This window comes from Syzygium oleosum, unplaced genomic scaffold (assembly GCF_021117445.2).
Source record: "Syzygium oleosum isolate NSW1041296 unplaced genomic scaffold, Sole_v2.1 Sole_v2.34, whole genome shotgun sequence".
Taxonomy (NCBI): domain Eukaryota; kingdom Viridiplantae; phylum Streptophyta; class Magnoliopsida; order Myrtales; family Myrtaceae; genus Syzygium; species Syzygium oleosum.
Window position 1 is genome coordinate 3,068,756 of NW_026607518.1, and position 11,348 is coordinate 3,080,103.

The 11,348-nt window shown below is 43.0% G+C and overlaps 1 protein-coding gene and 1 pseudogene across 1 annotated transcript; one reads left to right on the top strand and one right to left on the bottom strand.

Annotated features, from left to right (window-relative positions):
* Positions 1-2,329: 2,329 nt before the first annotated feature.
* Positions 2,330-4,298, bottom strand: LOC130135562 (putative pentatricopeptide repeat-containing protein At5g40405). Its single transcript, XM_056305025.1, has one exon. The coding sequence runs from the start codon at positions 4,296-4,298 to the stop codon at positions 2,370-2,372; it is 1,929 nt and encodes a 642-aa protein (XP_056161000.1). The 3' UTR covers positions 2,330-2,369.
* A 2,693-nt stretch (positions 4,299-6,991) lies between these two features.
* LOC115669401 (uncharacterized) lies at positions 6,992-11,008 on the top strand (annotated as a pseudogene).
* Positions 11,009-11,348: the final 340 nt, after the last annotated feature.

Here is an 11,348-nt window from a genome sequence, read left to right on the forward strand (position 1 = left end):
TTTTTTTTATTTTTTGGAAATTGTGATGAATTTTTCTAGAATTTTTCAATTTTTTTGGATTTTTTGAATTTTTTTGAGATTTTTAGGAATTTTTTGGATTTTCTAATTATTTTTATTCCATTTCTAAAAAAATGGATTTTTGTTCCTGGAAATAGAATTTTGTGTTGTTTATCAAACGGGTTTTAGTTTTAGGAAATAGAAATTTTGTGCTGTTATCAAACGGGTTTCTGTTCCAGAAATAGAAATTTTTTATCATTATCAAACGGGTTTCTTTTCTCAGAAACTCATCCTGGAATCAGAAATAGAAAAATCTATTTTTGTGTCAGGAACTCATTCTGGAATAGAATGGTTTTCATGCGCACCCTAATCGATCCACCCCAAATCGATTAGTGGCGACTCCTAGAGAAAAACCACTTGCAGGTTAAAAACCTAAACCCTAAGTCGCGATATGGTATAGGCTTGGGAGAGCCCGAGTTAAGTCCCGAACCTAGACTTAGCGCATACAAGGCGAGACCCCCTTTTTTGATTAAAAAAAAAAAACCAGAGGTTGGTCGCGACAATTTTATATTAGGAATGCCTTATAACAATTAACGTTTTGAGTAGGACTGAATTTGGAATAGGATTGAGAATGTAACCTCACTTTTAACCTAACCAGAAACGAGATTTTTATCACTAGCCAGAAAAAAAGGGGTACAGAGATCCTTTAAATATATCTTCAAGTTCAATCAAAACAATTCTTGAATACATTGTCTATATTGTTTTACATGACTCAAATAATACGTTTAATTGTTAAGGGTAAATTGATCATCTCTCTTAGCAGGCTAGGCGGAATGATGCAGAGGGTCGGTAACAGCAGACAGAGGAACTATGGACCAATTTGTCGGCCAATCTAATCATCTTATAGCCTATCAAGTTGTTTAGAGCATATTGAATCTGCGTAAAAACATACAAAACCAGGAGTTGGGACCTCCATCATACATAGATCAGAATTCAGAAAACATCTCGAAGTTTTATAGAAACAATCATCTTCTTTTGATAGATAAAAGATAAACTACTGTGGGCAGCAAGGGGGTGCAAACCCATATTAAAAGAAAATTCAAAGAACCAAAAAAGAGCTCGGTAAGCATTTGCATGCACAAGTTTCCACAATACCAAAAGATGTAATTTTTTCAGCCAATCCTCAATAATTACCAAAACAGGCATCTTCTCTCCTTGGTTCTCTTCTTATGTTCTTTCCAAATCAACCAAGAACCGGAATGAGGATTGGAGAGATCCTTCTTTCTTAACACTAGGCAAATGGGGGCCCTGCAAACCCATAATTCATGCTCAATAGAACCTCCAATCCTGTAACTCAAGTTAGCCCAATGAAAGCATAAAAGGCCGCCCAAAACAATCTGTCCAAGAACAATGAAGGAGAAGATGTCTCACCTTCTCTGCCTTTGCTTTGCAAAGGAAGCGCCTAGTGACCCACACTTTGCCTCTAATGCAAATTTATTAAGGTTAGAAACATTCCAAGTTGCTTACGGAGAGAGAGAGAGAGAGAGAGAGTCTTGTAGGTACTCTCACTTTCCAAATAACTCCGAGGAAACACCTCTCTGCCTCCATCAACTTTCTACTCTAACAAATTGAAATGAAACTCTATAGAAAAAGTTCTATCTTCACAGCAGTATCGAGAGAGATCTTTGAATTACACAGCAAATCAGGAAAGACTAGCAAAAGTTTTGAGTTCCTAGTCGTAGGCTTGTTCGAAAAATCAACTTCCCTAGTGATTCTCCCATCAATGGACCAATAACATTCAAACACAAGGGCCTCCTTGCTCCTAGAAATAATAAAAGGTCCAGGAAACGATCTATGAGAGACATATACATGCACCAAAGCGTCAAGCCAAAAGCTTGTCCATTTTCCCCTTCCCACTGTTGGAGATGTCGGCGTCAAGGTTGCGTAAAACACACCAATTACACAGCAGAAATTAAATTCATTCTTGCTAAGCTTTGGTATTGGACATTGAACAGCGGTTATCAGGGTTCATCCATGTGGTTTTTGTTGACTCCCTGATCATATTGTTCTTGTTCTCTGCTTCATAATCTACAAGACTAGAATTGCTCAATGTAGCCATTGGCTTTCAAAGTGAAACTCAATCGGCAGCCTTCACCTGATTTACTGGGTCAATAGCCCCCCTGAGGTCAAGGACAAAAGAATAGTCTTTTGTTTGCAAATTCATGTGGCAGGATATGTGAAAATAGAACAGACTGATATGGGTTCATGATTTGTCAGTAAAAAGCTCTCGACGTTTGGCTTTGGATTCATGGACAAACAATGCATGAGAAGATACACTGCCAATAATAATTGCACAACTGAACTGTATATTGTCACCAATAATCCCTGCAAGAGCACCCACCACCTTTGAAATGGTGAAACCTATTATTGTCCCTCACAACAATTTCCCTATCAAAAGTTCGAGAAACAATTTTCATAAAATCATGACAATCCCAACAGATCCTAAGGTTTTTAACAATTCTTATAGGAACGTCTTTCTTCAATCTGATCAAACCAAATGCAGTGGCAATCTTCTCACTGTGTAGAGCCAGAGCATTCTCTTTCTCTTCTTCTTCTATATCGAACAAAACGGGGTTCGTGTTGGCCATGTACCCTGATAATCTCAGCCTCCTGAAGATCTCACCCAACATCACTTTAATTTCGTTATACATTTGGTGGGAGTTATCTCCAACAAAGAACTCATGAACTTCACCATCAACTTCTACAACACTGCAGCCCGGAAGCTTCTTCACGCCTCTAGACTTCATTACCTGCCGCACATGGCTTACATCTTCCCAGCTTTTGTTATCAGCATAGATATTGGACAAAAGCACGTAGGCACCGTGACTCTTTGCTTCAAGCTCCACCATCTTTCTTGAGGCAAGCTCACCTATTTCCATATTCTTGTGAATTTTACATGCATTTAGTAAAGCTCCCCAAGCGCCGGCATGAGGCTCCACCGGCATGTCATTGATGAAATTTAACGCTTCATTTAAACGGCCAGCTCGGCCATACAAATCAACCATGCAGCCATAATGCTCCAGTTCAGGCTGGATTCCATACAACTTGGTCATTGAGGCAAAATGCTTACAGCCTTCCTCGACTAGTCCAACTACACTGCAGCCTCTCAATACCGACACAAACGTCACTTCATTCGGGAGAACCCCGTCTTTCTTCATGAGCGAGAAAAGCTCGAGACATTCCGTACCAGCTCCATTCATGGCCAGTCCATTCATGGCAGAACTCCATGTGTAAACGTTCCTTTCTTTCACCCCCCAGAAGACCTCCATGGCCTTATCCATGTCACCGCATTTGGCATACATATCAATCAATGCAGTTCCTAATGTCAACGTTATCCGAAGCCTGCTCTTTTCAATATATGCATGAGCCCACCTCCCTTGATCCAGTGCACCTAATTGAGTGCACGCAGATAGAACCGGAACCATAGAAGGCTCATTGACCTTCACACCTTCCAGTTGCATCTCATGGAACAAATTCAAGGCCTCCCTCGATTCCCCACACTGGGCATACCCTGCAATCATCGCATTCCAAGCAACAGTATCTCTCTCGGGCATTTCGTCAAACAGCTGCTTAGCGAACACGACATCACCATACTTGGCGGAAGCGCTCAGCATTGCCGTCTGACACACCACGTCACGATCAAGAATCCCTCCAAACACCCTACGACACGATTCCAAACTACCCATCTCCGCGTACATATTAATCAACCCACTCTGAACATGCGGGTCGCCCTCGAACCCATGTCTCACCAGAGCACCGTGCACCGATTCCCCCACGCCGCACGCCGGAAGCTGCGCGCACGCGCAGACCAAGAAATTGAAAGTGTAATTGTCCGGCGACAAGCCGCAATGCCGGATCCTGTTGTAGTAGCGGAAGCTCTTCTGCGGGGTCGGGCTCTTGGAGTGGACCCTGATCATGGAATTCAAGCTGAACAGGGTCGGGTTCTCGCATCGGTCGAGGACCCGGCTGGCGTGCTCGAGGTTCTCGGGGTTCCTGAGGGCGACGGCGGCCACGAATTGGCCCAAGAACTGGGGCTCGTTGAGGAGGCCGTTGAGGAGGAGGTGGGCGTGGATTTGCAGGAGCTCTCGGAGGGTGGTGGAGGAATCGATCAGGCAGATGCTGCGGCGTCTCGCAATGCTTCTCAGCGAACTCAAGGCCCGTGGAGCTTGGAATGTTTCTTGGGTCGTGTCCGAATCTCGCAGTGCTTTTGCTGCGTTCTGCTTGAGGATTTTTCTGAGCATCCGAGGAAACCAACTTTGGTGTGTGTCTTGGGGATGTTCCCGCGTTTCAAACGGTCGGTTCGTTGGTAAATGGAAAAGGAAAAAAATGTTTTGGAAATACGAAATATTTGTGTTAGGATAGATGATGCTTTAAAAATCTTTTTTTTAAGGGAAAAAACCACCAAAAACCCAAAACTTTGCCATCTGTGACACATTTACCCCGAACTTTTTTTTGTGACACCAAAAACCCCGAACTTTGCTTTTTGTGACACATTTACCCCAATGTATTTAGTCCATGGGCATTTTCGTCTTTTCTGCTTTTTTTTTTTTTTTTTTCTTTTTTTTTCCCTTTCCGGCGAGGGGGGGCCTCGCCGGCGTCGGCCTCGCCGGATCCGGCGAGGGGGGCCCTCGCCGGCGTCGAGCGAGGGCGGCCCTCGCCAGATCCGGCGAGGGCCCGTCCCGCTCGGCAGTCGGGCGAGGCTCGCCGCCCGGGCGAGCGAGGTGTGGCGTGCCCTCGCCCGACTCAGCGAGGTCGACTCGCCGGCTAGTCGGGCGAGGAACACCTCGCCCGAAGTCGGGCGAGGGCCGCCTCGCCGCCTGTGCGAGGGCGGACCTCGGCCGGGCGCCGGCGAGTGGTCGCCGCGCCGGGCGAGCGAGTGGCGGCCTCGCCCGACTCGTGCGAGGTCGACTCGCCCGACAGCCAAGGCGAGGGTCGACTCGCCTGAAGTCGGGCGAGGGATTTGCCGCCCGGGCGAGGGCGCCTCCGCTCTCGACGCCTGCGAGGGCGGCCGCGCAGGCCGCCGCCCGCGACCCGAGGGCTGCCTCGCCCGACTCTGTGAGGCCGACCTCGCCGGCGTTGCGAGGGTCGACTCGCCCGGAAGTCGGGCGAGGGCCGCCCCTGCCGCAAAGCAGGGCGGCCTCACCGGCGTCGGGCGAGGTTCGCCTCGCCCGGGCGACTGAGGCGTCCTCGCCCGATCTCGCGGAGGTCGACCCTCGCCGGCGTCGAGCGAGGGCGGACCTCGCCAGAGATCCGCTGCGTGGAGGCCTTCGCCCCGGCTCGAGCGAGGTCGACCCTCGCCGACGCCAGCCGCTGGTCGACGCTCGCTGGCCGAGCCGGCGAGTGGCGGCCCTCTCTCGCCCAAAAAGGCGAGGGCGAACCTCGCCCGACGCCGCGCAGTGGCCGCCTCGGCTCGGCGCCGGCGAGGCCCCTCGCCGGATCCGTAGTGAGGAAATGACACGGCGAGGCCCCACCAGCCGGGAAGGAAAAAAAAAAAAAAAAAAGAAAAAGCAGAAAAGACGAAAATGCCCATGGACTAAATACATTGGGGTAAATGTGTTACAAAAAGCAAAGTTCGGGGTTTTTGGTGTCACAAAAAAAAGTTCGGGGTAAATGTGTCACAGATGGCAAAATTTGGGGTTTTTGGTGGTTTTTTCCCTTTTTTTAACGGGATAAATGCTCAGAAAGTTCTAAAACTTGTCATAAATATGTAATCGAGTCATAAAACTTTCAAAATATGCAATCGAGTTCTAAAATTTATCACGAAAATGTAATCGGGTCCTAAAACTTTTAAAAAGTGCAATCAACGGAATGATTTAATTGGATAAATTTGACAAATTTTAGAATTGAATTGTACTTTTTGAAAGTTTTAGTATTCAATTGTACTTTTCGCGACAAGTTGGAGGATTTTCAATGCACTTTTTCCCTTTTTTTTAATTTTCAGAACCTCTAAAAAATCCTATTGCTTTTACAACTTCCTTTAAGATCAAACAAATTGCCTCAAATTGGCATTTTTTGAGACAAATTAATTACTTGTTAAATCTTTATTTAAGGAAAATAAATCTGTCTCATACTGTTATATTTTGTGCCAAATTAATTAGATATAAAAAAATTTTCTAGATTGAAATCTTTAAAAGAAGTCTATGGAATCATGGTGATGTTTTTATGTATTTTTACTCTTGTATTGGGATACACTACAAATATACTTGTAATTGTGTGGTTAGAAAGAGATATAGGAACACAGCAACGTATTGGTCCCAAATATGCCAGTCCTTTGGGAATTCTTTAAGCTTTAGCATATGGGACAAAACTTATTTTCAAATAAAATCTTTTTTTATCTAGAGGAGATACTCGTTTATTCGATATAGGCCCATCCATAGAAGTTATATCAATTTCACTAAGTTACTCAGTAATTCCTTCTAGTTATGACATCGTTTTATATGATCTCAATATCGGTGTTTTCTTTTACGGATCGCCATTTCCAGTGTTGCTTCCGTTGGACTTCTTGTGTCAAGATACGGATCAAATAATAAGCATTCTTTTTTATGGGGTTTGCGAGCTGTTGCTTAGTTAATCAATTTGTGTTCTATCAATATCTCTAAGTACGATTCGTTATAACATAAACTTTTATTTTTTCTTACTCCTTTCTTCTTCGAAAAGAAATTGAATAGACATCTCCTTTTCCATTTTTCATCACTCAGTCTAAATCGGATAGATTAGCAGTAAAAATGTCAAGTCTCATTTTCCTACGTAGGAGAATACGATAAAAATAAGTAAATATAAGCAAAGATTTATACTCCCAACACCGACTCTGGCCCGACTCGACCCGATCCAGACCGGCCTGACCCGGCCCATAATAGTTCCTTTGATGGGCTTTTTAGAGGTGAAAATAGTCCATCTGAGCAAAGCAGGGTTTTTGAAACTTGGCGGGGTTTCTCTCCCTATCTCTCTCTCCCACCTGCAGCTCAGCCGTCAGTCCATCGCCGCCGGCCGCCGCCCACGGAGCTTCCGGTAATCTCTCTCTCCTCTCTCGCTTTGCGCGAACCTGAACTCTGTTGGGTTTCAGCTGAATCGATCCGCCGGCTTTCCCGTTTCCTGGTGAATGCGTCCGGACGTATTCGCCGATTCGAGCGTGTGCGATGCTGGAAATGATTCAGGGAAAGCGGTGGAAGTTTCGTTCTTATGGCGGCCGTTGCTTTGTTCTGTTTGGCGGCAGATGAGGAGGAGGTGACGGTTCCCGACGAAGTTAGGGACATCGCATTGTCGATTTCCAGGAGGGTGTTGCGGTCGCTCGGGCCGTTGGGCCAGTGGAGGCTTGTCGGCTCGGTTTCGGCCGCGAATGGTTCTTTTCGCTGTCCTATCTGTTTGACTACGTGGATTCTTGATTTCGATCGTTCGTTGAGATGGGTTTTAATGGTTTTGTAATTTTTCTTGGTAGATTTGCGCGGCCTCGTTTCGCAAGAGAGCTTATCCACTGCGGAGTTTTCTCGATCATTAAGGGTATGTTCGTGTTCTACTTCTGTGTTATAATTACATGTGGTGAATGCAAAAGAATAGCAAAAGAGCAATTTTTTGTGCCTGTGGTTGCTCCGCGGATTTTACTCGATCAAATGCTTTCGATGGTGTATTGCGAGTGAAATCATAATTTTGGATGTTTCAATTTCTTTATTATATGCCTTTGAATGTGCTCTCGGCTTTGCTCTATAACCTAGTGGTCTCTTCCTATTGAAGAAGCAGACTTGGGTTGTCTTACTTTCTACTGTCTAGAGTTCATAGCAGTTGATTGATGGACATGATATAAGCCCATCCTTAGCTTTAACTCCTGACATTGGGGTGTGTTTTATGTAACCGTATGTAGGATGATGCTTTTTTCGTTGATCGTCGAAGGCTGTCAACCTCAATACTGATTCCTAATGGTGAAGCTGACTTCCCTTCTGACTTATTGTCCAAGAAGGAAGTAATCGTGCCTGATCGTGACATAGGTATGGATGGAATGTGCTTTACAGCGCCTTTCTTGTAAAAGATACAGAGGATTATAATGACCATCTTTTACATGTGTCGATAGCCCCTGGAAATGCAACTTGAAATGTAGAAAAATAAGCCATGAACTGCTTAGGAAACAAGGGAAAGCATGAATTGGTCCAGAGGTTTGAAATGTCTTGCAGAACTAGTAATTTTATAAGAGGACTCAAGAAGATATTTCCTTGAATATTCATGTATTAAAATGATTTTCATGATTATTAAGTGAATGCAGGATATTCTATAGTGGCTTATCCGTTATATTTGCTTTTCAATGGGGAGATATCAGCATTCTGCTTATTCGCTGTAGTATTATACTCATAAAATATTCTTTCAGGACTTTACCAGGACCTTGTAATTCCAGTGACGAACTTTCTTGGTGAAGATAAGGGCTTGACGGTCTTAGCTGGAGTTGTTTTTGATGTACCTATTAGAAAAGATATTATTCATCGTGTTGTGAGATGGCAGCTTGCAAAACGACAACAGGTTTTGTACAACAATCTTATGCACTCTGAAATCTGGTGTCTGTATTTGCTGTAAATTAATTCATGGCATAGCTTGATCTACTGAATAACACTTTGAATTTTATTTACTGCTCTGAGAAGCATCTAAAATATTGTAGAAGAATGAGAAACCATTGATATACTAATATCTTCGCATTGAATAGGTTATTTTATTTTCCTAGAGTATTAGAATGCTGGAATGCGTTTACTGCTGTGGGAGAAGCTTCTGTGGAGAATTTTTTATTATGTTGATGGGCTGATCTACAGGGTACGCATTCAACTAAAACAATTAGTGAGGGTCAGGGAGGTAAAAAACCATGGCGACAGAAGGGCAAGCAAGGCATGGTTCTAGGCGTGGGGCCCCAGGTTTGGTTATGTTTTGCCTTATTGTTATAGAGGTCTGATTTACTGAGATGGTGTACGTAAAACATGACAAGCAAATTTTTTGATGACAGTTTAGAGGAAGCAATGCATGGCCCAAAGCCACCGATTTGCCATGCTATTAAGAAAAGGTTAGGCGCCTGGGGCTGAAGATAGCTCTTCTGCACGGGCAGGGGAAGGAAAGGTGAATCTGTCTCGCTGTTTCTTCAATTTTTACTTGTCGATTGTTTGATATGGTAAACCTGTGGGTTCATTAATTCAAGGCATATAAGCAATGATGATAATTCTGTAGTCAAGTTTGTCTTGGCTTGTAATGTCATAGAGTCCGTGCCTTGCCTACTTCATTATCCTTGTGTTTATGACCTCCTCCTTTTGTGAGGAGCAGTATCTTGAGATTTAGGGTCTGTTTTTTATTGGATATGAACCTTTGCCCTTCAAGATATTGAAAATAAAAATAAAAAATTAATATTAGCAAAGTAGGAAAAAAATTTAAACGGCGCATATATCAATACATGTGTCTTTTGAAAGGTTTTAGCTTTTCAGTTATTCGACATTAAGTAAAATTAAACTTCTTACACTAAAGAAAAAGAAAATGTAAAAGACATTCAAAATAGACCCAATCATTCGCATTATTTTTGTTACCATCTTGCTAGTCAGCAACCTTTTGCTTTGGATTTGTTATGTTGAACTCTTTACTGCTCTTCATTACCACTGTACCTCAAAATGATCCCATTCTATATTGAAATCTTCCTTTTCTTTTTTTCTATCTATGCTGTATATTTGATCTAGCATTTCCTGTCTCTTGAAAATTGCACAGCTTCTGGTATTTGACGATGTGGAGATCCCAACGCACAAGACAAAGAACATTGTAAACTATAACGAGCAAATGGAGAACACTAAGAAAATTCTGGTTGTGGATGGTGGTCCCATCAATGAGAAGCTGAAATTGGCTACGCAGAATCTACACTATGTCAACGTGTTACCTCTTATAGTAAGTTTACCTTCTGGTTTTAGATTTTGCATTGTTGGAAATTGATTTTAGGTAGGCTTGATATTGCATGCTAGAATGTTTTCATACCCGGGCGTTTGGGTCTGAGAACGCATGAATTTTAATGAGAATGGAGGTGGAGGAATGAATATGGGAGGGACTATATTCTTTCCTATTGTGAGAGTAACGGCAATTGAAGGCAGTGGAAAATTTTCCATTGGAAGGAGATGGAAGGCAAGTTGTGGCAGTGCTGCTTAGTGGGCATTGCTCACTCCATTTCTGGGAGGGAGCAGGTCAATGTTCCCGCTCAGATCAGCTCCCATATTCTATCCAACTTTTTTTTTCTTTGGGATGCTCCGTGGGGAAAGAACATTGTCATTCAGGTTGTCTTGCCCGAAATTTAGATATACGTGTCTGTTGGTATTTTAGGCATGTCCTCTTTCGACTTTATTGATGTAGCTGATTAATTCTTGTTTCTGAAGGGCATGCTCCAAGATTGTCTGGTGATCATAGGTTCATATCATATCATTGCAGGATACGGACTAATATAAGATCAATTGTTGGTACTTTGGTCTTATGAGATATGGAAATAGTGACAATATTGCAGGAAGGAGTGTCTGTATATTTTTCTCTTATGATAACTTCTAGTGATGATTAGGAAAACCATCAGGTTGTATATGGAACAAATAATTCTACTTTCATGTCTAGACCACCTTGTTCATCATTCCACAGCTCTAGGCATGTAAAGTAGTTTCCTATTTCGGAAGTTGTTTGATCGCTTATGGCCTGGAAAATCTGGCAAGATCACTTTATTCTACGATATCAGTTATAACACTTGGTAGTAACGCTTTGTTGGGCACATTGTTACGTTCTCTAAAGAGGGTCATTCGGTTCAATAACTGTAATATGATGATATGTGTTTGCAGGGCCTTAATGTATACAGTATCCTGCTACACGACACATTGGTGATGTCCCGTGATGCGGTGAATAGGATTGTTGATCGAATGCATACTCCAATTAACCGTTGATGCTATGATTTTTTTTTGTTAGAAAAGTTCCTTTGGAGGGCAAAGTGCTGATTTTTTGTGTTGGTATCTGTGCCAATGTAGGCGTTTTTCTTCTTCCTTTTTTTGAGTTCCTGTAATAATTATGTAACTTAGAGCTAGCAATTTTGTGTTTGGCACTGTTTTCTCCTTGTGTTTGAGTATAATGAGCCGGAATGTGCTCGCAAATAACATTTTACTTGCTGATCTTAGCCCGTGTCAAAACGTTTTTCCTTTTTCACACCGTCTGGATGTGTAGCACCAATGACATGCGTGATTTTGTTTTGATTTTGTTCATGCGAAGGTAACGATACCTTGTCGCGGTAGGAATGATATATACTGGATTGATGTTGAATCATG